Source organism: Gavia stellata, chromosome 23 (assembly GCF_030936135.1).
Source record: "Gavia stellata isolate bGavSte3 chromosome 23, bGavSte3.hap2, whole genome shotgun sequence".
Classification (NCBI taxonomy): Eukaryota; Metazoa; Chordata; class Aves; order Gaviiformes; family Gaviidae; genus Gavia; species Gavia stellata.
The window spans coordinates 8,960,225-8,985,974 of NC_082616.1; the positions used below are offsets into that span (position 1 = coordinate 8,960,225).

The following is a 25,750-nucleotide window of genomic DNA, read 5'->3' on the forward strand; positions in this document are numbered from 1 at the left end:
ATGTTAATTTTATTACAGCTGGCAGAGTGCCGTTGTCTCTTTCTGATGTGCAACTGACACAGGACTTCTGATACCCCATTTGTTTAAAGTCTTGTTATTCCATTAGATGTGATCCAAAGATTCTTAAAACTGGATTTTTCCACTTTGCTTATCTCTGTAATCTTATTAGTCTTTAAAAATCTTAGTCTTAGGCCTGTCTCTCCATTCTTCTTAGGAGAAACAGTAAGGAAAACATTATAAATTTCCATCCTGTCTTTGGTTTTAACGTTTTAGTTTTGTGGTTCATTGGAGAAGTTTTCGATCCTGCTGCTTGTACAGTTGTCCTCCAGTCTCACCAATTGCTGTCTCTGCTATTCTATCATTTTTTCTCACACTCCTAATTGATTGAAGCCAGGATGCTTTTAAGAGATGGCTTTAATTTAATGCACCAAAATGAAGTAAAATTTTCAAAAAGAAAACATCTTATTAAAGAATATCTAGTATATTTTCCTTGGGACAAAAAAAAAAAAATTAGGGTTCTAATTAAAAATGATGTTACTAAGACTCTGTTCTGGCAGTCATGTTAAAATGTACAACTGTATACTGTTCTTCAGATTTATACTGGTATGAATAATGTGAAGTACTTGTAGTAAAATTTTAACTGCAGCAGCATTTTTTTGTAAAGTTTCCACTAACGTAGCTCCCTTCATTGATGGATGGAAGTAAAGAACGACTTGCGTGCTTTTGTCTACTTCACAGGCACAGTGTTTTTAACTGAAGACATAGGGATGCCTTCATGCATTTTCAGCAAGTGATACTGTAGGAAATGAACTGCTAAGTAGCTGATGTCAGCTGACTTTTCTCCTCCCTTTTCTTAACAGGGAGCACTAACAATTGATGCAGACCCTGATCTTACTGAAGAGGGGATTTAGATACCCTCTGTTGTTCATAAAATTTCTTGCAGTGTTTTAGAGTTTTGCTTTCCTTAAAGACCAAGACTAATAAAAACGTTCAGTTCAAAGGAGGGAAACAAGACAAGCTGCTTTGCTTTCCGGGAAGTTTTAAGATAGTGTCTGATGTTATGTTTGGAGCAGAAGCAGGGTCAGAAGGTGGACTATAGAAAAATGCATGGTCATTTGAAGAGGAAGAAATTCAGTTTTATTTTGCTTAAAATAGAATGTGAACATTGCAAGTTTGGTTACAAGTTCCCCTATCTCTGCCTGAGAAAAGTCTGCTTTCTGTAATGACAGTGAGGAATAATAAGATGGAATAAAGAAGATAGACATAAATGAGGCTCAAATTTACCTTTCTAGTTAAGATCCATATGGAAGAAAGCTTTTATTATGAAAATGAAGACAGTCACTTAAAAATCCCAGGGTGGAGAAAACAGGATCTTCCTGAGAAATTCCTTGTCAAATTTCTGAAAGCCCTTTGTCACATTGAAGTAGGAGGAAGATACTCCCAACTGTTCTCATGAAGTATAAAGAAGTCAGCTGATTTCTTTGTAGTTAAAACTTGATGAGCTATAAGCAGAGTGATAGATGCTGAGTCCTTACATCAGAAGGGGTGAATTAAGATGTTGCAATTTAAGGATTTCAGTTAAGGGGGGGAATTTTGCGTTCTTCTGCCATGCTAATTACTTTCTTTAGGAGGTTAAACATGGAAGAGAGCTTTGTTTCAACTGGCCGATCAGTCCAATGTAACCAGGTAACATGAGGTCACGCTACTGAGATTTGTTGAAACAGGAGAATTAAAGTTCTTTCCTTCCCTACTTGAATCTGCAGGGCTAATAGTTGTTTTGATGCCAATGCCAGAATGAAGATTACAGCAATTATTTGTTGTGCAACAGAACGTCTTGTGGGTCTGGCCTCTGAAGATGTGAGGATCTGTTCAGAGGATGCCAAATAGTTTCCTGAATTTATAGCTGGTACTATGAATTGAGAAGAACCCTTAATGAGCCTTTAATTTTTGACAAAATAATTAAGGATTTAAAATTTAAATCTTGAACCCACGTAGCTTTTGTGGATTGTGAAATAAATCCAGACTACTTTTTTTTTTTGCCTTTTTTCTATATATCTGAACGTATACTTCAGTAGAGGTGCTGAATCATTTGTAGGACACTCTGCCTTTTTGGAGAATTTTATTCTTGGGGATGAATAGCAAAGCTAGATGCATTGCAATTTTTTGTGTCAAACTTCTTGCATACCAGGGAGGACAGGCTGCAGTGAATTTCTTTGGACACTAGATTAGTTCCTGTGTAATTTAGTTCTTGTGTCATCTAGTTCCCTCTGCAGCTCAAATGATTAATTCCCCATTCCATTCTCCTGCATGGGATGCTAGAAGGAGAAGCCTGTCAGTGTCTAGAAGCAGTACTAATCACTTACAAATGGTTTGTCTAGTCTGGTTACCATCTTCTTGACTGTCAGATGAGGAGGACTTTCCCATTCTTCCGATTTCTTGGCAGCCATATCGGAACAAGGCTTATTAAGAAGAGTCTGTCAGACTTGCCTAGCTTGTCTAGTGCCATGCTGTGTAAGAAATAGATTGCTACATCTGGTATGAAATCTAGAGGAATAGAAAACTTACAGGAAAAGAAAGATGTCTTTTCAGACTGATTCTCTAGGCAATTCACTTCTTGCTTACCCCTATTTTTCTTGTAGATTGCAGATTCCTTTGGTATACATAGCTTTGAAGTGCAATAAAACCCATTCTTTCTCTTCCTATAAAAACTGTTCCCAAGTTTATTCAAGTTTTGTGTATAGTCAAGCACTTTATTTCACTGCACTTTTGTGTCTTATCTCTGATAAGCATCTATCCATCTTTTGTACTGGTCAAAAAGATCTTTTGCTAGCCGGGCATCCATTATATTAGATGTCATTCTGAATCCAGCTTCTCTTCTGAAAAGAAAGGTCTCGCTTCATGTGTGGTTATCTCTGATACCAAATCTGTGTTTTGTTATGTGAAGGGAAGGCTCCCTAACTTGAGTCTCTGGGTGCAGGGACTGCTTTGCTTTCTTTCAGAGTGACATAGGGGTGTGTGGCAATGGGTAGTAGAAATGATGAGTAATTTTTGTGTTGGGGGAACGTTTGGGAGTGTTTAAGTGTTGTATGTTATCAGTTATACGTATGTTCTCAGTGGTTTAGGCAGTGCAAGTGTTGTGAGAGCGCTATAGTTGGTTTGTGTTATAAAAAAGCCTTTCTTATGTATAAAAAAATGCATAGCAGCCAATTTTTAGAATTTATGGATGCTCTTGATGATGAAAACATTATGTGGTTTTACCAAACTTTAGTTTAAAGGTAGAGGCTGGCAGACCATTGCTATGTGTAATACTACCACTAGAACAAGTGTAAGAGATGATGCTTGTCATGAATAATGCTTTGCAGAGCACAGTAAATCACTTGCAGCCCAAAGTAGTGTGGCATCCAGGAAGGCTCGCTGCTGTATCAAGTCATTCTCCTGATGTACCTATAGTGCATTTTCTTAAAGAGCAGGTACAGTCTGGCTCATGTCTTTAAATGTAGAATGCATAAACAGGATGCATTTTATTAATGTAAGCATAAAGCTCTTATTAAATTGCACTTTGAATTTATTTTTTCTGCATGTGTGATTTCATATTTTTTCCAGCTTCCCATGCACCTTACAAGTGGGATTATTGGCCACATGATGATGTTCGTGCTGAATGTAGATTTGTGGGTCTAACTAATCTTGGAGCAACATGTTACTTGGCATCCACTATTCAGCAACTGTACATGATACCAGAGGCCAGACAAGCAATCTTTACTGCAAAGGTATGCTTTGGGGTCTTATGTTCCTTGTGTGCATCTTTGTAGAAGTTTAAATTTAGAATCAGTGCAAATGCACAGTGCAAAAGTATAGACTTACTTTTAAGACCTATTTTTTGATAAAGAATATTTCTTCAGGACTGAAGTTTAATTTTTGTTCAGTTTGGATTCTTTTGCTGATGTCTAAAGTGAACAGATTTTTTTTTAAATGTCTTTGTAATGTAGTAGGTTCTTAAGGTGGCATTGTAGTAAAACATGTTCTCAAATTCATATTTCTGTTGCTATTAACTAGATTTATTCAAGTTTGGTTTTATGTGAATTGTCTGTTGTTTCTTAACTCCTAATTTGTCATTTTTTTTAGAATAAATGTCATTCTTCTTGAATGTTTATAAAGTCCCAGAGCATGTATCTTATGCTACCAGAAGTACAGCAAGTCCTGTAAATTACTATACATTGGTTAACTTCAGAAATATAATATTATTACTTCTAGCTATTTATTATAAACAGAAAGCTTTGTTTTGGTCCCTGACATCAACAGGGCATATATAATGTGTAAAACACCCTAATTGGCAGTGACCTCATCATTTTTTGTTATCATTAAGTTATCGGTAGTTGTCACTTAACTTCATCTAGAATTAGCCATTCATAAATAAAAATGAAAAATAATATAAAAGAGGGAAGCTGCTGGTCTGCACATGAAATGCATTATAGAGAGGGTTGATCACAACTCCCACAACATCTATGAATTGAAAAAAATTATTCCAGAATTCTTACAGTCTTTTGTACTACCTTCCCAAAAGCTCCTAGCTGCAGTAAAGTTTTAGAAGATAGAGTTACTTTTTGACTTAGGTTTAATGTTGACATGCCAGAAAACGAGTAGGTAGTGCTTTATATAAAAGTGTAGAATAGTGTACTGTGTGTTCTTGTACACAATCATTTTTCTTAATTGTCCATAATAAAGTGGTTGGTTTTTATTTAAAAAGATGATTGTTTCATCTTTTTAAGGGCTGTTTTTGGAAACTTGTAAGCAAAAAGGTAAAGTCTTCTTTTATGAATTTCTTTTAGTATTCAGAAGATATGAAACACAAGACCACTCTACTAGAACTCCAGAAAATGTTTACATACTTAATGGTAGGTGCGAAAGAGGATATTTTATGAAGTATCCTATTTTCTTAAAAAAACCCAAAAAAAGTAAGACAAATGTAGTTACCATTCTCGACGTAAATTCTTGGCAGCTTAAGTCCATTGTGCCTAAGTTTTGTAAATGAGTGTCTTAACTGAAATAGTCTTTACCCACTTTAAAGCTGCTATTCAGCAAATCAGTTAAGCAAACACTGGCATAATAGTTTTTATGAAGAGGTAGTGTAAATCCTAATCTAAGACAGGGTTTAATATTGGGCACCAACTATAACGAGCAAGCACCAGCTCTCAAATGTTACTGATTGTCTGCTGTGTTCTTAAAAAAATGTTTGTGAAGTGAATATATGGGAACGTCAAGCTCAGGTGCCACAGTCTGAGCATCCTTCGTTTATTTAAACCTTTTACCCCCAGCACATTAATGCTCAAGTGGACACAGGATGTTTACCATAGCTATGGGACTTAAGTTATGAGTGAGTTACAAGTATGAAAATCAAGTCAGCTTTTTAGTTACAGTGATAGTGTAGCTGGGTATCAGGGCTGTGCTCTGTATGGACACGCTGTGCGCTTACATTGCAAAATCTCTGGGTGGTCTGGGAGCTCCCTGGCCAGGCATCTCCTTGGATGCAATAATGGAGCGGCTTGAGACAATGGACCAATTCGAAACTGGGTAATTGACTGTACCTTCCCAATGAAGTATTGTACTGATTGTTACAGGCGCCCTCCAGGTAGGAATTTGGGACAGTTCTACTCTTGCCTCTGCTGTGTCTAGTCCAATTTCCAGATTGACTTTTGTAAACGGTCGATAGAAACTGTTCCTGCAGAAATGACTGCGTAGGACAGTCTTTTGTATGGATTTAAGATATTTAAGAGGTACTTTGCACGTAGTTAAGGTGAATCAATAGTAATGAATTACACAGATGCTGGGGAGATCACGTAGGACTGTTACCAGCTGGATTATAAGAGTTCAGCAAAATGGGGATTTGAGGAGTCTCTCCAGGTCTAACTGAAGATGCCACTGCAAGGATGCTAGCAACAGACTTCCATCACCACCAAACACCGACTGGCTGTCCCGTTAGGTTGTTTGGATTCCATATGTGAGCACCGTGCCAAGATCCCAATAAATTATTTTTTCTTTTTAACAAACACTCTTCCATGAGTGTCTGTCCAACACCATTGTCATTCATCCTGTTTCACATGGACCTTGATGTAAACGGTTCTGAGCTTAATTCTTCGTTTAATCATGAAACAATTTGTTTGCCCCAGTTTCCCTGGTGATAAAACGTATTTTTTTTGTTCATTGCATTTTCCTTGCTCCAATATTATAAAGGTTAATCTATTGAAATAAAGTATTAAAAGGCAACTAAAAACTTCAAAATTCCAGAACCAAATAAAATTGAGGCAGTTCGCAGGTGTTCACTGTTGTTAAAATAGTGAAACATTTCTGAAATAATGAAAAAAGAAAACTGAGGAGAGCTGAGAGGTTTTGTTCTTGGCACTGGCTTTTGTGAAAGAAATTCCTGAGCACTTTGAAGACAAATAGAGAAAAGGAATTTAGGCATGTAGTGCCTGCCAGAATCATAGAAAAAAATAAATCTAGGTATTTACATAAGGATAAAATAATATAGGAACGTAGAATCACATGAAGATTTGCCATTATTAAAAACTTGAAGAAAGACTTTATTCCAAAAATGGTAATATTTATAGGAAGCACTGTCTTGCCACACATCCTTAGAAGAAAACAGTATGTGTATCGTTGTTAACAAGAACAAAGTTCCTTCTGCTGTAAATAAGTTCTGCATTCCCAGTGTGCAAGGCAGTGGAATGGGGGATGTATTCTAAAGAATTGCTTTATACTGCAAATTCTTTTCTCTGACTGAACGCATGCAGTTGAGAACTAGATGATACAGTTTTATACCATAGAGAAGTCTAAATGAGAATTAAGTACTTGTCAAGATTTAAGTCAGTAATGTCCAGAAATACGTAAACACAGGCTGATGTTCCTCATACTGTATTTCGTATCTGAACAGATGTGCAGAAACTGGATGTGTCATATATTCAGCCAAGTTCTTTTATTTTAATAACTAATTTTATTTAGTATTTATTAAATATTATTTAATAATATTTTACAAATGATATTTTAATAATGAACATCATATTAATGATACTCAGTTAGTTAAAAACTGGTTTACATATCAACAGAAGCATTTAAGTGCTTATACAACTTCATTGCCTAATAAGCATATAGAGATATTGTATGTAAAAGTATGTCCTTTTTTAAACAGACATTCATATATGTATGTTTGGTGTATCTGTGTAACTTAAAAATATAAAGTTTTGTGTTGATTTGTTTTCCTTTTTTTTTTTTTTTAACCTAAAGGAAAGTGAATGTAAGGCATACAATCCAAGGCCTTTCTGTAAAACTTATACCATGGATAAGCAGCCACTGAACACTGGAGAGCAGAAAGATATGACCGAATTCTTCACTGACCTAATAACAAAAATAGAAGAAATGTCTCCAGAACTGGTGAGTTATTAAGAGGGACCAAAAGAGAGCTTGAAAACTTATGGATTTGCTCAAATTTCCTTGACAGAATTTATTAATTCATTCACAGAAAAATACAGTGAAGAGTTTGTTTGGAGGTGTTATCACAAACAATGTTGTTTCTCTGGTAAGTATTCTTTCCCTATCCTTATCTTTTCAAGGTTTTTTTTTTAAACTTCTCAAAACATTTACTTCATTGCTTTTCTCTTTCATTGCTGTGACTTAGGACTGTGAGCATGTAAGTCAGACTGCTGAAGAGTTCTATACCGTAAGATGCCAGGTGGCAGATATGAAGAATATTTATGTAAGTAATGCCAGGCTGAGATGTGTACCATAGATCACAATTATAAATGGGTGCAGTCAAGTATAAAAGGCTGTACCATACGCTATTGAATATGTTGATGCTTTCTGTATCTGTACTCTAGTATTGGTGTATTTCTAGGTTGATATTACTAGGTAATTTGGTTGAATTTTTCATCTTTTCAATGTAACATGCTATCAGCTGGTGCCATTTGGAATTGACTAAAGACTGTGTTGTAGTCAGTCATCACTTACTCCCTTCTGTGCTTTAAAAATGCTATGGCCATGTTTTATATGAGAGAACTGTAAATTTCAAAAGATTTTATATATGCATGTACTATTGCTTATTAAGTTAATTTAAAACTTAGACCAGAATTATTTTAGGCTTTCGAGCTTTTTAAACAACTATTAAACCCCACACTTTGAATTTGAATTTTAAAGCCCTTGAATTCTTTGGGACAGCTTGGAATATTAAGTACTGTTTTTCTCAATTGGTTCCTTAATTTTGTGTTTGAGTTAGGAACTGTTTTTTCTGTAACGGTGTAAAACTTCTCTTAGTTCGGTTGCATGCTCTTTTTGCAAACTTTTTGGTGTCTTTGACCACCTTTATTTCATAACTAAGAGAGATGTAAGTTCCTTTTTTTTTTTTATTGCATGTAGGAATCTCTTGATGAAGTAACTATTAAAGATACCTTGGAAGGTGACAACATGTATACATGTTCTCATTGTGGGAAGAAAGTGCGGGCTGAAAAAAGGTATGATGAAGAATAAACAAACATTTCTAAGGTTTCTTTTTAGTAAATTACGATTTGAATCAGAGTAATCCTTTAGGTGAAACAGGACTGTGTTTTCATTCAGTTTGCTACTGTGTGGGCCTATGAGGATGTGGTCCATGTGCAAATGAGCGCATAAGTAAGAAATCTAATTTCCAAAACATAGAATAGTAGGTATCTTAGAAAAAGATCACCTAGACAGTAAAATGTTCATGACCTTTTTTTAATGTAAATGAAGAGAATTTTTTCTTTAGTACCCTTTGAAATCTGTTCTTTTTCCCGTTTTTAAAAGATCAAATTCTTTCAGAATTTGTTCGGTACTTGTGTTACTTGTTATGCAGGATAATGGCTTAGGTTTCATACATAGCCCCACATTTCTTAAAATTGGTAGTTTTAAAAATCTTCCCATATTTTCAGAAGTCTGCTAATAAAGTGAAATAAAAATTTTGTATTGTCTTAATATTACAACTAACAAATTTCTTTGTTAGAGACTAAAAACCTCGTTTTTGTAGCTGTTATAAATGACATGGGTGAAAGAGTAACCTACTTTAAAACCATTAATGTGAAGTTTATGAGATTTAATACAAGATGTGTTCTGCATTGAAACTTGTCAGTTACAAGATAGTAGCTCTGTCTAATGAGGGGATTTGCATTGTTAAAATCATTCATGACTCATTTTATGATACCATTTTAGAAAACTGTCATTCATACTGTATGAGCAAATTTGATGTTTCTTCCAAGACACGGTGATAGGCTAAATGGAATTGTTCAATAGGCTAAATTTGACCTTTCTGCTGCTGGTGAGACTGCCCTGCTCTAGGGCATTATGGTAGCTGAATTTTATGTTTATGTGACATAGCAACAGATTTCCAATTTTATGTTTGAAATAAATGTGTTTAAAATCTTTGTGAAAATACAATTCTACCTACTAAGCTTTTGTAAATCATGATTATTTCTAATCCTTCAGGGCATGTTTTAAGAAACTACCTCGTATCTTAAGCTTCAACACAATGAGATATACGTTTAATATGGTAACAATGATGAAGGAGAAAGTCAATACACATTTTTCATTCCCTTTACGTTTGGATATGACACCTTACACTGAAGATTTCCTCATGGGAAAAAATGACAGAAAAGAAGGTATGCCTCATAAAATTAATTCAACAGGCTTTGTCTCTTTCATCTGTGTACCACTTTATGTATACATAACATATGCAAACAATTAGTGATTTTTCTTTTTAAAGAAATAAAATCAAACATAAGTTTTAATCAGCCTATATTCCCGAAGTCACTTATTTTATTTCATATGAGAAAACCAGCCAATTATTTTTCTTTTCATATGCTGTTCAATTTGAATTATTCTTAAATTGGTTTTTAAAGCATGAGAGAAATTATGGATAGTTACATACAGTTTGTCACTGGCCTGTTTTGATTTTGCAGGGTAATACTTGAACTTCAGCAAATGGCTGACTAACTGCTAGCATAAATAAGATGTGCTAACTTGGAATAACTTAATTATTAGTCCTAATCTCCTCAGTAGTGATGGTCTGCAAAAAAAAGCTGTAACTGTTTCACAAGAGTTGGGATCTGTGCTGCTTGTTCTGGGATCTGTGCTGCTTGTTCTGGGTATGGCATTTCTGGCTGTCATCGTTGTGGAGTGCTGAAAAGAAAAAAAAATTAAATGCAACTACAGGAAATGTGTAATATTGAAGTTCAGGTGTTTAGGAAATAACTGGTTAAATATTGTATTAAATTGTTTCAGGTTTTAAGGAAGATGGTGACTATTTGAAAGAAACTGAAAGTTATGAATATGATCTGATAGGCGTAACGGTTCATACAGGAACAGCAGATGGTGGACATTACTACAGTTTTATCAGAGATATAGTCAATCCCCATGCTTACAAAAACAACAAATGGTGAGTTAAGCAAAACAAAATTTTATAATTCCTTATGTTTGAGTAACTTAAAACTTGCCGACTTTGTCAGATGCAGCTGTAAGTATATTAATTTATTAGCACACAGGTTGGTTTGTTGAAGCTGTAATAGTTGTGGCGTGCCTTGGACACAGGGGCAGCAGGAGAATGCCGTGCTAACCTCACGTTACAGCCAGTCCTTGTTTCTTGACATGAATATCAATGACTCTTTTATCTGTAGAAATCAATAGTAAGATTTACTAGATTGTCCTTCATAAAATCTGGTTATTACCTTTGACGAGCATACAGCTACGTTTATGATTGTGGAATTTGGTCCTTTTCATTTTGTCCATTTTCAGTGAAATAGCAATTTGAATTTTTCTTCGCTTTAAACTCATTGCATCTCGTGTGGCAGAAATGATGTAACGATGCTTTTATATGTGGAATTGTTTTCACAGCTGATTTTTAAGTTTATCTAGCTGGTGATCTTTTCCTATTGGCCAGCTCCTTCTAGGTGCAATTTACAGTGACATACTGGAATATTTGACAGCATTTATTTTTCTTTCCCTTCTTTTCAAAGATTAAAAAAAGAGACACGATCTTCTTAAACATAAGTGACAGATAGATGAATAAATGCTGTACACTGTTTTCTTTTTTAAATAATAATTTTTTTTTTTTTTTTTTAACTGTGACATCCCACTTCTTATTTGGAAACTTCTGCATACATTGGGCATATCATGGTTGTGATGAGGAAGAGAAAATTGGGAAAAGTAGCCTGGGAAAGGGATGAGACATGGGCATGGAAAGGAGGAGGGTCTTGCTAGGTGACATAACAAAGCAGGGAACACTCTCTGCCTGTCACTTCTGGATGTCGTATCTCAGATTCTCATCTGAGGCCCTGGAACAGGAGACGAGATTTCCTTTATTCCTGTTCTCTAGAATAGCTCGCTGGAGCATTTTTGAAACAGTTCCAACTCAGGACTCAATCCCTGCTCCAAAGGGAATCCGTAACAGTGTACTGTCTTCTCTGCCTCCTTCCAGTTTCAGTTCTACTGTTATATGGAATGATTCTCCTCTTTTTAATTTTGATTTCCATATCACTCAGGCTGAAAAGGAAAAGGCAAATCTTGGCTGCATTAAGAACCCTATCTGTACCGGAGTCAGGCTTTAAAAAATGAGGAAAATAATATGTCTCTTGATACAAAACAAAACCAAGAACTGTTGAAATGCTGATTTCCTGATCTTGTTGAAAGGAAGTCACTTTTGGGATTGGTTTTTAGTTTGCTGTGATTCAAACAAGACTTTAGAAATTAATAGGAATACTTAAATCTGAAAAATCTTTTTAAGTGCTTGTTATGCTTTATTTGCCCTTAGAGAGAAACAGCAGTTGTTTCAAAAGCTTACTGTTTTACAGGTATCTTTTCAATGATGCTGAAGTAAAACCGTTTGATTCTGCTCAGCTTGCTTCAGAATGTTTTGGTGGAGAAATGACAGTAAGTTATGACTTTTATTTTTGTCATGTTCAACCATTATCATATCTGTTCTGAGGACTTCTGCGAAGGATTCCATAGTGTTCACCTTTGGTCTGCCATTTGTTGTGCAGGTGATGCTTTATCTTATGTTCATGTAGATAGCTGTTCTTCCACCATCGATCTCTTCCAGGGGTCTCCCCCTCCTTTGGGGGATGAAAGACTTGGCAGAGTGAAAGCTTCCAAGCTGGTGATGCAAGCTGTCTTTTTACACTTTCTGTGGAAGGGAAGTTAAGCCAATAAAGGAAAAGGGTCTTAATTTCTCCTGTAACAACTATCATGTTGCTTAATTTGTGAATATGAATCCAGATATTTTTATGGAGTTTTAAAAGACAGGTGTCAGCAGTATAGTGTAGGTATTACTAACGAATCAAAATAAATTAGTGAAATCTCTCTCCAAAGAAGAGGTATTTCTTCACTATATCTGTTTTTTTATCATCATATTATTTATTTACCTACAAAAACATAAATATGCAACTGATTTAGGAATCCTTCACTTGGATGGCTTTGTTGCTCAGACTGTTGACTGAAGGAATAATTACTTCAAGCCTATTGTGGAAAAACAGGGCGCTTTGATCTTTGTCTATGCCTTGTGTCAGTAATTTCCAGATTCTGGTCTGTGAACCTCTTATGGTCAGATCCTTTTTCACTGGTGAGAGAACTGAACTAAAAACCTGTCAGACCTGTGCACAGCTATGCTGTTGTTCAGCAGGAAAGTATGAGCTCTGATATTAGTCGTTTTAAAGCTAATGGATCCACAGGCTTAAATAGTTTTGCTTGTTCCTTTTATTGTAAGAAGATAAAATTTCTTAAGTTTATTTTTGTTTGCATTCAGTAGTGCAAGGATTTTAAATACAGTATCAACTTTGTCTTTTGGATCAGCCCACCACCCTTTGACATAAGTCCAAATATTTTTACACAGTATTAATACAAATAACTGTTGAATGACACTCAAACGTTCTCAGGTTATGCTTGAATTGATGATTTTTTACAATTACATATCATTACCTAAAACACATTATTAATAATCCAGTATCTTACTAAAACAGTCCTGTGAATAAGAAAAATCCTCGTCTGATAAAGAGAATACGCAGAAATAAAAAATTATTTTGTTTGGCAAATGGATAATATACCTTTAGGTGCCTCAAAAGAAGAAGTGTCAATGAGATGGATGAGACAGGAAATTGCATGAGATATAGGTCACAATATGGCACAGCAACTTTGAAAAATCAGACTAGGCCACTGTAGAAGAAAAAAAGAAAGAAGACTACTTTGAGCAAGAAATAAATTGTCAGTGGCCTCTCTGCAAATGGCGTGAAATACTTTGCTTGCACGTTTATCTCAAACTGTCAATAACCAGGTCATTAAAAAAGCTTGTAATTAATGGCTTTACTTTTTTCTTGACAGACAAAAACTTATGATTCTGTTACTGATAAATTTATGGACTTCTCCTTTGAAAAGGTATTTCTTTTCCAAACACTTATGGGATTATATTTCTACTTTCATGATTTACCTCTCAAAGCAAAAATTATACAGATGTTTTTTTCTTAAAGACGCACAGTGCTTACATGCTGTTTTATAAACGGATGGAACCAGAGGAGGAAAATGGCAAAGACTACAAATTTGATGTTTCATCAGAATTGCTGGAGGTACAAGTTGATTTGTTTTTACACCAATTTTAAAATACTATAGGAAGTCCTAAACAAATCGGGAATCATGAATAAACATAGGAAAGCAAATATAATTTAAATCAATAAGATGACAATCATTTCATTTAGCTATCTTCCTTAGAAGAATGTTGTTTGATAGGAAGTAAATTAAGGTTTCTGCTGTATGTAAATTTTAAATGTTTTCTCATTCTGTCCAGTATTTTTTAATTCAGAGATCTGAATCATTCTGTTTCATATTTGTAAAAAATGGTAGAGCACTGTTTGTTTGGGTTTTCCGAGTGCTTCTCAACATTTTCTGAACAGTTGCAATATCACAGCAAGCATTTTCATTAACCACCATCCTTTTCATCTTCAGTTCCTCAGCAACTTACTGCTTTGTGGGGGGACAGAGTAAGAGAATAGTTCTAGAACTTGGTTTGCACTTTTGCTAGTGGGTTGTGAAATTCTAAGTGAAAGCCATGTAAGATCGTGACTATTTGTGCTCATGATGGGGAATATCAGTCAGAAAAGGATCCCTTCCTCCCCATAGTCATAGAGTAGCCCAGGTGTTAGTAGAAGGGGTAGGGGAAACAAAAACCAGTAACAGCTACAACTCCTTGTTCTCCTCAGTGATGAGGGCTGCTCTTAGGATGCCTGGCTGTGTATGTAAAGATACTATTTAAGCCATGTATGGTCTGAGGAACTGGAAAAGGCAACGCACAGGAGCAGAGGATTACACTAGGGATCTCACTGTGCTAGCTATACCCCCATTATGGGATTTGTAAGACATTCTTCTGCCTTTTTAGCACCTGAAAAGCCAATTTACCTGTTCCCTCTGGCCAGAAGTATTGCTTTATCTTGTCACATGTTAGGTTCTTAACTTAAAAAGACTCTTCATCCCTAGCCAGCAAATCAGATCGTGCTTTTTATCCTTCTCAGTCTTAAAAGTAATAATAGATTTTATCAGAGTTAAACTTTTAAACTATTTTTCTGTGAAAAATGCTCCAAACAGATTTGGTCAAAGACATCATTTTGGAGAGAGGAATAGGGGGACCTGGCATGAAATCCTCTTCTGGTTAATGATTGGGAGTCAAATGTTACTCTTTAAGAATTTGTCGAAAGTTCCCAGAGCTCATCAGGCTTTGGGTCAGAACTTCAACCTTTAGACATACCTAACTAGGCTGCTGGAAAGTCTAACTGATCTCAATTAGTGAACCGATGTGTTTGGAGAGTTTTTTGGTTTTTTTAAGTTATTGCACTATCGCAGACATCAAAATATGATCTTAAACTGTGGTGGTTCTTTAACGTGTTGGACTGCTCTCAAAATTTCAGCCCAAAAGTGTGAGTAATTAAGTTGTAAAAAGAGGAGGAAGTTCTGAGCTCTGCTCTGCAGTCACATGGCAGGCAAATATTCTCTATAGTATGAATAAAACAACTTTGAGCCAATCCTTTAAAATAAAGAAAATGTTTCTAGAAATAGTTTTTTATCCAAAAAAAATTTTGTTTTCTTAGTGGTGGCAAGCATTTAAATACTCTTAAAATCATGCTTATGTAGTGAAATAAACTGCTTTCTTGTATCTGATGTTAGCATTTTTTCTTCAGTGGATATGGCATGATAACATGCAGTTTCTTCAAGACAAGAACATTTTTGAACATACATATTTTGGGTAAGTTTTTCTTAAAAAAATGTAATATTAATGCTTCTTTTCTTCTTGCAGATTTTCATTATTTATTTTAATTAACAAATAAAATTACTGACTCTAGGTTCATGTGGCAGTTGTGTAGTAGCATCCCAAGCACACTACCAGATCCAAAAGCAGTTTCCTTGATGACAGCAAAGGTGAGTGCTTCAAAAGTTTATCATGCTTATTTTAAGTTTTACCTTGTTTACATGTTAATTTGGGCATTCTGTAATTAATGGTGCAATATTTTTTTTTCCAGTTAAGCACTTCCTTTGTACTAGAGACATTTATTCATTCAAAGGAAAAGGTATTCTATTTACTTGTAAATTCTCATTAAGTAGCTGCATGAATATAGTGAAAAGTATGTCTGCACTTTTTCATTTTAAAAGTATGATTTTGAGATGTAATAAGTACCATAGGTGATACAAAGTTAATGTTTAAAGAGTGTCATTTAACACATTTATAATAAGCACTGCACAATGGAAAAAATGTGGGTTCTGGTTTTAGTTTACTTGCTTTAGCAAAGTATCAGGAACAACAGATCTTGCGTTCTTTTCATTTGAAAATTCCTGGACGATTCAGATCTTAACAAGCACTTGTTGAAGTCTGATGTAGAGGGGATTGTTTACCATTGAGCAGCAGTTGTGCTTGTGAATTTTTAAGTTATAAAGACTAGCATGAACAACAAGAAAATTCTGTTCTGTCTGAACCATCTTTATTGTCAGACAAATTGTACTTCTTTCTCATCTGTGGTGACATAATGCTACTAATTCTAGATTGTCTGGGATTAGTAAGAATATGATTGCAATTACAGTTGGACAGAATTACGTGGATAGGCGTTTGCTTCAATGTATGTACTGTTATTGTTTTGTAGGTGCAAGATATGCCTAGTTGATAAAGTGTTTAGTGTTTGTAACTATATTCTTAAGATTCGGTGTTCTAACTGACCATGTAGAAGTGTTTAAAGATTAAGTTGCAATTTATTATTTTAAGTTATAGTTTTTTCTGTATTTCTTTTTACAGCCTACAATGCTTCAGTGGATTGAACTGTTAACAAAACAATTTAATAACAGTCAGGCAGCTTGTGAAGTAAGTGACTTAGGAACTCAGCAAAGTACAAACCAACTTTCTATATATTGTTTAACTTTCCTGGAGGTTCGTATCCGTGGAATATTTTGGACTATGAACTACTGTATTTGGCATATTTGTGCACTATGAGATTAAGTTCATCCTCTCTGAATACTGCAGATTCTCGGGAATGACTTGACTTTTATTTTCAGAAACCTATGGTGAGACCACAGGCCAAAATAATTTTGTCACTAGAATAGAAGACACACAGTGTCACAACCTCTTTATTTGATTATTACATACGGATTTGTGTAATTAAGAGGTTTTTAAATGAAATTGCTCGAGAGAAATGGAAAGACAGACTGATGTTTAAGGACTAGAACGGCAGGGACTGGAGTTGAATCCAAGGGAAGAGGGCAGCGAGTTAAAAGGCTGTGGTGCAGTGAAGAAGCTTAGAAAGGGAATGAGAACAGCTAATGTCAGACTTAGCTGAAAACAAATTCATACAGCGCCTTGCTTGTGAAGCTGTGGGTCCTGAACCCGATGTGTAGAAGGACGGAAAACTAGAAGAAGGAGAAAAAAATGGAGGAAGGGTTTTATATAAAATTTTTCAGGACGCTGCTTGAAGGGAGTCTGCGACAAAGCGGAGAGGGACTGAGAAACCATAGACAAAGAATTCACTGTGGTCTTGGCGAAAACAATTTTGAGATTCTGAAGAAAAGTTTGTGATAGACTTGCTGTGATAGTTTGAATGTACAATGACCCTAATACATACTGTATCCTGTATTAGACCTTATTCAGTAGGAATGAATTAAATGCATTGTTCTTTTATAAATGGATTCTAGGTTGTTAAATTATTATTCAGTATTTGGGTGATACAGTTTCGTTAGTATGGTGTAATCCTAAGATGCTTAAAACGAGTGAAGACATTTAATATAGTAAAGAATATTCAGGTACAATTAAAATAAAAGGAAGAACAACTTGGATTCTTTATTTTAAACTGTCTTTCCTTGTGACTAAACCAAAACTCTGGGAGTCAGAATACTCAGCTGTATTATTTGCTGAGTCTAACTTTGAATGAATCATTCTCTGTTACTTTTATACCTTTTCAATCTCTGGAGATAGTAAGGCTTTTCTGCATGGGAAAATGCAAAAAATATCTAATTCAGGAACTGCATTCTTGTTTAAGCTTATCCCTATTCTACAAGATTCTCAGCTTATACTTCATTGTAAGCGCGGTTTTGTATTCTGTTGAGACCACTTTTCAGGATAAGCGCCTCCTTCCAGATAACTGAATAATGGCATGCAGAACACAGGGATAAGAAGAAACTGGATATAAATTTATACTGATGCTTACTGCTATTGATCTTTATTCCTTTCTTCTCATGCACAGAAGACATTTAGATTTCCCTTGGATTAAAACTTGCTTGTTCCTTAGTAACGTCAATTTCTCTTCAGACTTTAATATCATGCAAAAAGAAGATTGGACTAGAACAAGTTTGGAACAAAACTAACAAAGTATGTATCTTCTGCAGTGGTTTTTGGATCGTATGGCTGATGATGATTGGTGGCCAATGCAGATTCTAATAAAGTGTCCCAATCAGATTGTGAGACAGGTAAGAAAAAATGTTCCTTTCTAAGTCAGGTGACTACTTGACCCATGAACAGAAATGGACAATTATTATGACGCATACAATGATTCTGGAAGTTCTTATTAATACCTGTAATTGTCTTATTCTTTTCCATTCTTGCATATAATTTAGAGAATATATTTGGCCGTGGCAGCATTATTGTTGTTTGAAACAAAATCCATGTTAATATATGCCATAGTTGTACAGTTAGGATCACAAAATGTCACAATAGATGCAAATTAAGGTTTCTACAACTCCCTCATGATCTCTACAAATTTGAACACTTTAAATAAAAAATGTTTCTTTTCTGAATTGGTTTAACAATAATGCGTCAAGATACACATTCAGAAAATAAAAAAGAATAAATTATATACATTCAGTACGCCTCAGAGCTTCAATTCTAAACTTCTGCATTTGGTTTTTGTGGGTAGATTTAATTTTATAATATTATGCCACAAGATTTTGTTAACACCCTTTTCTGGAAATACTTAAAATTGGAAAAAAAGCCCTCTATTAGTAGCATTTGGATATTCACAAATACAAATATTATTAATAGTTTCACTTGTAAGTATACTTTCTTTGCAAGCTGTTTAGGTAAAAACTTCAGCAATTACTTTATCTCACCTGAATCCTTCAGTTGAGTTTCTGATTATTAAAGTAATATTTCTGTATAGAACATACATAGTTCCTGTATGCAGCGCATCATAAAAGGAATATCTTTCGTGGGAAAACTCTATGCAAGATCTTAGGCAAAGCTCTAATCCTTGGTGAATGTTTTACAAATTAAAAATTACTGGAAGGAATTTCCTTAAAATTTTCACATAAATTCTTATAGCCAGAGGCAAAAAAAAAAAAAAAAAATCTTGCCAAAAATATCTAAACATTTCAGAAAACAGAGATAGAATAAAATATAATGTTTATGAACAGCAGTCTTAAGTCACGTTTCAGTAGTGTACAGTGCACACCAATATTAAAAACTGTTTTTAGGGTTCCTCCATCAGATCTGTTTATAAAAACCAGGTTTGACTATTCTGTTAAAGTACGATGTGTCAGTACACTAATAAATGGAACATGGGCATCTCAATCTCAGCTTTAACTGTGAATCACATAGAGCTGGAAGTGGTACTAGGAGACAGAATATTCTTTGCTTAGAAAATACGTATTGACATATATGTAAACGAATGAAAATGTGGAGTTCATTTACTTATCCATTTGCAGATGTTCCAGCGTTTGTGTATTCATGTGATACAGAGACTGAGGCCAGTGCATGCACATCTTTATCTCCAGCCAGGAATGGAAGACTGGTAAAATAATAACACCTGAAAACTTCTCTTTATTACGTGCATTACAGCAACTGGTTTTTTTTTTTTAATGGATTACTTGGTCTTGTAAACCTAGAAGAGTATAGTTTTAATAGTTCTTTATTATTCTACCCAAAAAGTTCTCTGATTTATTTAAAAATATTACTGTGGTTGGAGAAGCCAGTGTTTAAAGATACATTGTTTGAAATGTTTGTTCCCTTAGACTAGGTTTTCAGTATGGTCTTTCTTTTCACTGCTAGTAATACGCTGCAAGTGTAAATCTCACTACTTATACGTGAGAATCCAATTGTAAATTGGATTCAGAGTCATATAGGTGCGAAGTTTAATTTGTACATCCAGGAAAAGAGGTTGGCGATGAGAGTCTAGTCCTGTGTCATATAGCTAAATCACAGTTTTTGTCAAAAAGTAGAAAAAAACCTATTTGATTCTGTTTTGTTCTGGTAATTGTCAAGAAAACTGTCACTTTGTCTCCAATTATGAAATATTTTTTCTTTTTGATACATAATGAGAAGAAGAAGAAAGTGTTTTTTCTTTCATCTCTGGGGTTACGCTTGTGATCCTGATAATAATTTTTTCCCAGAGCAAAAATGGCAGCGTTTGTAATAACTATACTGCCGTAACAAAATTCAGGTATATGAAGATAGAGTTTTCACGGCAAAAAGTAGAATTTAATTTTCTCAGGAAACCTTATTTTAAAAGACTCTGTCACTTGTTTTGTTCAGTGATAAGATCCAACTTTCAGTAGGTGAATAAGGTTGAAATTGCATGTTTTCTGCCTTGTCAGGATACTGTATATGCGTTGAGGAGACTGCCTTTCCTTAGTTCCGCAGTATAATTAGCTATAACAGCATCCTTTCGTGAAACTCAGGAAATGTGACATGCAAATCAAGAAGATGATTTTAAGTAGCAGATCCCCTAATACTATTTTTTTAAGAATTCTTTTCCTGACTAGAATCTTGATTCAGAATACTAATTTTATTAACCTTTCAACATTTTGAGTGATGGATGCTACCTTACTTTAAGCCATGTTGTTATCTGGGCTATACTTGGCGTAAGAGAAAGTGTTAGAGATTTGAGTGTGATAGTAGGACAGAGTAGAAAACTGTAAGTTTTTCTGAATTTTTTTTTTTTAGTAGTTCAAGATGATTTTATGCTCCATGTATTGTGTGAAATACCTAAAATGGATTTTATTTTCAGTTCGGATGACATGGATGGTCCTGTGGAAGACATCGGCAGTCGCTCTTGTGTAACACGCTTTGTGAAGACACTCTTGTCAATTATGGAGCATGGTGTTAAGCCTCACAGTAAACATCTCACAGAATACTTTGCCTTTCTTTACGAATTTGCCAAAATGGGAGAAGAGGAGGTGAGTATAGCCTTGTAGTTTTGGGAATTAGGTATGTATATGTGTGTATGTATTTTCAAGTAATTCAATATCTGCGTATTTCAGAGCCAGTTCTTGCTTTCACTGCAAGCCATATCTACAATGGTCCATTTCTACATGGGAACTAAAGGACCTGAAAATGTAAGTTTGAATATCTTTATAATGAGAACTAGTCTTTCACATTTTATATACGTGATCATCAGTGCTGTCTCTTGAACCATCTTTCAGCTGTTAAATTAAAATTGCTTCTATCATACAATTTTTTTCCAATGTTTAAGTGAACATGATATTTTAAAAAGATGCTGAATTGGCTATTTCTGTTTAGTATAGAAATAGATATTAGGTTGCCTTCATCATGCTATTAATCATAACAATTGATTGCTTAGTCCTATTGTACAACTTAAGCTTTTAAGTTTACTTGCTTTTTTATGAAATAGACCACCAAACCAGGCTATGTAGTGAGTGCAACCAACCTAGCTTTTGCATTTGTAAATACAATCTAGCTTATGCAAAGTGAATGTTTCAACACGAAAATCAAGTGATTATTTACCTGGTTTGATGCATGCAAGTTTATTAAGTTGTTTTGAATAAAAGAGAGGACAGAATATATGCAAACCACGGACAGGCTTTTTGAAATTAAGGCTCAAATTGTCCACGCTGAAGTTGTCTGGTTTTTTCCTTCAGCCACAGGTTGAAGTACTTTCTGAGGAAGAAGGGGAGGAAGAGGAGGAAGAGGAAGACATACTTTCTTTAGCAGAAGAAAAATACAGGCCTGCTGCGCTTGAAAAGATGATTGCCCTAATTGCTCTTCTAGTTGAACAGTCTCGCTCAGAAAGGCAAGAGCTTCTGAAAAACTAAAGTAACTTCTAATCTAAGCTAGTTCAGAAAGGAATTAGGGATTTTATGGGTTTGGGAGGTTTTTTTGTGGGCTTTTTTAACAGCAGAAATGAGCTTCTATATGGGCCCATTATATTTTTAACCATCTCAAAGATAAATATTTTGTCATTGTTAACCAAATCAAAGACTCAGGCGAATTCCTTGAACACATTCAGTTGCCCATGTTTGGATTTCTTTTTTTATTTGGTCTGTCTAAGTACAAAATATTTATTATTTTTGTTCAGTTTTATGTCAATACCTTTATTTTCTCATATATATTGTGATACTGAAGAATATAAACTAACACTCAGCCCTGTATTTCTCCTTAAACTTACTTGATAATCTCTGAAGTAAAGTTAAAAAGGTTTTTTTGTGTTTTAGGCATTTGACTTTGTCACAAAACGACATGGCAGCATTAACAGGCGGAAAGGTAAATCATTTAAATATGACTGTATAAGCCTCAAAAAAAAAAGCACATATGTATGTACGCATACATAATTGCAGACAGCGTACTAATATCTTATTATCTGCTGCAGGGTTTTCCTTTTTTGTTTCAACATATCCGTGATGGTATCAACATCAGGCAAACTTGCAATCTCATTTTCAGTTTGTGTCGGTACAATAATCGACTCGCAGAACATGTAAGTATCAGAAACTATAGCTATTTATTGAAAATCTTATAAGTGTAATGGGGTGATTTTTATTATTTTAACTGAATAAGCACAAGTCTAAGTGAGTTTTGTTTGTTTTGTTTTTAAGATTGTGTCCATGCTTTTCACATCTATAGCAAAGTTGACTCCTGAGGTATGTAAACATACTACCTGTATATTAAATAATTTGTATTAGTATTTTTCTGTTTTAAATTACTTTAGTAATCCTTTGCTAATGAAAAATCTTGCATGGAAGATGATCCATGGAAGTTTTTGTGACATTAAATGAAGACTAACTGTATTGTATATTAAGTTTTCTAAAGCAGAAATCTGGTATGCAGTTTTAGATGAAAGTTTTATTCAAAGCCAAATAATTCTAGATTCTCCACCTATATGAATTAAAAAAAAAAATTGGTAACAATAAAACATTTATACTAGAATAAGTGGAGATATGTAATTATTGTCTGGTTCAAGCTTTGGGGCACTATTTTGCAGTTCTGTGCATGCAAACACATTTCTCAGACAGAATATATTCCTGCCCTGGTAATAACAAAAATACTGAGAGTTCAAAATGTATTCCACATGAAAAATATATACAGAGTGGAGAAGTGTATGCTCACACAAGGACATTCTTGTATTCTGCTGTCAGAAAAGAAAAAATGATCAGGAAAAATTGAGGGCATGTCTAGCAGAGGAGGCGTGATCATGGTTGGAAAAGAAGCACATGCTAAATCATTCTTATGACAGCTTTGCTTTGTGTGATAGAATGGGCACTATCAGATGACAGTCTACTTCCCTCCTGTCATGCTAACATTTGCTGCATTTTTATGCTTTTTTGCTTTGCAAATATACACATGCACCAGAGGCATTCTTGGTGAGGTGCAAAATATATAATAATAGTAGTAACCACTTTATTGAAGCATTGTTAAAAGCTGGGTGAGTCTTAGCAAACTTAAAAAAAAATAAATAAAATTCGTATTCGATCCAACTTGTTAAGAGTAGAAATGTAGGTAGTTTCAGAGGAAAACAGTATGCCAATAATAATGATCAGTGTAAACCCTCAAATGTGATGCTTTTGGATAAACTTTTCAGGATCCATCTTACATGTTATGCAAATACATAAAAATAATACCTTCTCTGAGATAGTGAAATCTTCTACGTATGTAAAACAGGGTAAATTGATGAATTCTTCAAGACTGTACAGCTTGATTTTTCCCCCCCTGCTTTGTTCAGAACAATGTCTGTGTCAGACAATGTGTACTGTTCTTTCCTTGTAACTATATACTTCCAGTAGGCTGATCCTATCTAATATGATCATGTTGCCTTGCACTAGCTATAAAAAGTGGCTTAATTCTACTGTATCCATATGTAGACACAGTAGGATTAAGATAGATATCTATGTGTGGATTATTTACAGATTAGATAATAAGGGATTCGAAGTAATATAAATGTTCATGTCAGAAATTCGTAGAAATACATTTTTATGCAAATGTTTGGGGTGTTTTTTAAGTCTCTAAAAAAATTAGTGGATGAAATGAAATAGATCAAAATGGATATTTTTATTTTTATGCATTACAGGCAGCCAATCCTTTTTTCAAATTGCTGACCATGCTAATGGAATTTGCTGGTGGACCTCCAGGAATGCCACCCTTTGCTTCTTACATTCTGCAGAGGATATGGGAGGTACAACATGTAAAAGAAAACAGGAGCTAAATTGTCTTTCTGTTGTTTGTTCTTTTATGTCTATGAAAGGGTTTTCCATTTAATTGTCATCCTTGCTGCATCAATTTATGATATTTTTTTTTTGATGACTATTTCTTTTCCAAATAAACAGCAACAGCTAATAGACATTTAAAAGGTCTGCTCTAACTTTTAATGTTATTTTAACAGCATTCTGGTTAACTGGTATTTCAGTTTAACTTTACATTTTAGTTTAATGAGAAATTAATTGATTCATAATAAGGGTCTAGAATGCTGCTTCTAGGTAAATTCGACTTATTTTTCTCCATTATCCTTTTGCAAGGACTATAAAATGTTCCAAGGCCCATCGTTTGTTAGGGGTTTTTGTCCCTTAGGTACTGGTTCTTTGAATATTCGTTTGACATTTTCTGTTCTCTGTAAAATACTCATTAACTTTTTTAACCCATAAAATAGTGCTAAATTGAATCTAGTGGATAATTGCTGTGGTGCGGGACCATTCCTCTTGCATTTCTGAAGCGAGAAAGAGGCTTTTTAACCAAGTTGGCACAGGGATAGATTAGGAATTAAAGCTTTCACTTCAACTAACTGCCCTTTGAGTTCCCAGTACAATTTACTGTCTTTATGACTAAGAACAGTGTGCCCAGCCTGAAGACTGCTGCGAACAAGCTGTTGAACATTCATTCCCTTTAGTACTCTTTAAAACGTGGGGCTGGGGTTGTAAAAGATCGTTACTGTGCAGGATTGAGACCTCTGGTGAAACACAAACCTGTCTCACCCACTGAAGCACTGTGGGACAGAATATGGATTGCTGTTCAAAAGGATTGTACTCCCGGTTAGGAGCAGTTACAGGATAGGAACCACTCGGTAACCTGGGAAGCGTATACCAAGTGTTTGCTGGGTGTCTGATCTGAATGTGAATTAGCTGTAACTGCTGTACCTCGGGTAAAGAGAGTTCAAACAGCGGATCTCATGGTCAAGAATTACATCTAGCTGCTTTCTGTATATGGGGAAGTGCTAGGTTATGAATTTCTCTCAGCAAAAGGAAACCTTTCCAAGCAAGTTTTTGTAATCAAACTTCCTATGACAATACACAAGTTGTGACACGAATTAAGTACCTGTGCTTCATGCTTCCGTCAGCCGCAAAGTTTAGTTATGTAATTTGTTAAGCAAGCCTTTTCTTTATTTCCCTCCTTGTTCTTACTACGCAAACTGGACCTAGAGAGGAAACAAGCTGGTGACAGTTTTCTGTTGGAAAGCCAAGCTTTTAGCAGTAAAGTCATCAGTTCAGTCTCTGGTGTTGCCAGCATTATTATCCTTAGCTTGTTGACACAGGTCTAGAGATATAAATTGTGTCGGCAGGGATGAGAGGCCCAGTAGTTAATGCATAGACAGACAGATTTAGGGTGTCGAACCTACTTTTGCAGCCACTCCAGTTTCCAGAAGTCATTAAAAAGTTACTGAGCTATGAAGACAGTGAACAATGATAGTATCTTTCTTGGAGATACCCTCCAGCTATTATGAAGGAAACTTGACAGATCAATTTGTCATTTCTAAAAAAAGGGAGGACATTGTTCTTAATGTGTTTATTTTTAAATTGAGATTAAAATTTTATAAGCAGAGTTTTGGTCATGTCAGCTGCTCATATTCTTCAGGTGGATTAGAGTAGTTGGGAACAGCTTCAACAATCCAGTTACTGCCTATGGTTTCTTAGGTAGAGTTCCTTTTTCCTTATCTAGGTACCTGGGCTTCAAGGTAAAAAGAAAAGGGTTTTTAAAAACTAGCAAATGAACAAGCTACATTTATTTGCCTAATGATATGTCAACAAATTT

At 34.9% G+C, this 25,750-nt stretch overlaps 1 protein-coding gene across 1 annotated transcript in view; it reads left to right on the top strand.

The window, feature by feature from the left end:
• USP34 (ubiquitin specific peptidase 34) overlaps positions 1-25,750 on the top strand; it is a 138,952-nt gene that overhangs the window by 95,228 nt on the left and 17,974 nt on the right. The window contains exons 43-66 of the mRNA XM_059828447.1: positions 3,604-3,767; positions 4,827-4,892; positions 7,279-7,425; positions 7,493-7,570; positions 7,670-7,747; positions 8,404-8,498; positions 9,484-9,656; positions 10,279-10,432; positions 11,844-11,922; positions 13,366-13,419; positions 13,512-13,607; positions 15,210-15,274; positions 15,372-15,447; positions 15,549-15,596; positions 16,313-16,444; positions 17,893-17,973; positions 19,207-19,292; positions 20,508-20,676; positions 20,761-20,835; positions 21,379-21,530; positions 21,952-22,000; positions 22,107-22,211; positions 22,330-22,374; positions 23,799-23,903. Coding sequence (XP_059684430.1) covers positions 3,604-3,767; positions 4,827-4,892; positions 7,279-7,425; positions 7,493-7,570; positions 7,670-7,747; positions 8,404-8,498; positions 9,484-9,656; positions 10,279-10,432; positions 11,844-11,922; positions 13,366-13,419; positions 13,512-13,607; positions 15,210-15,274; positions 15,372-15,447; positions 15,549-15,596; positions 16,313-16,444; positions 17,893-17,973; positions 19,207-19,292; positions 20,508-20,676; positions 20,761-20,835; positions 21,379-21,530; positions 21,952-22,000; positions 22,107-22,211; positions 22,330-22,374; positions 23,799-23,903 — 2,372 coding nt within the window. The remainder of the gene's footprint in view (positions 1-3,603; positions 3,768-4,826; positions 4,893-7,278; positions 7,426-7,492; positions 7,571-7,669; positions 7,748-8,403; positions 8,499-9,483; positions 9,657-10,278; positions 10,433-11,843; positions 11,923-13,365; positions 13,420-13,511; positions 13,608-15,209; positions 15,275-15,371; positions 15,448-15,548; positions 15,597-16,312; positions 16,445-17,892; positions 17,974-19,206; positions 19,293-20,507; positions 20,677-20,760; positions 20,836-21,378; positions 21,531-21,951; positions 22,001-22,106; positions 22,212-22,329; positions 22,375-23,798; positions 23,904-25,750) is intronic.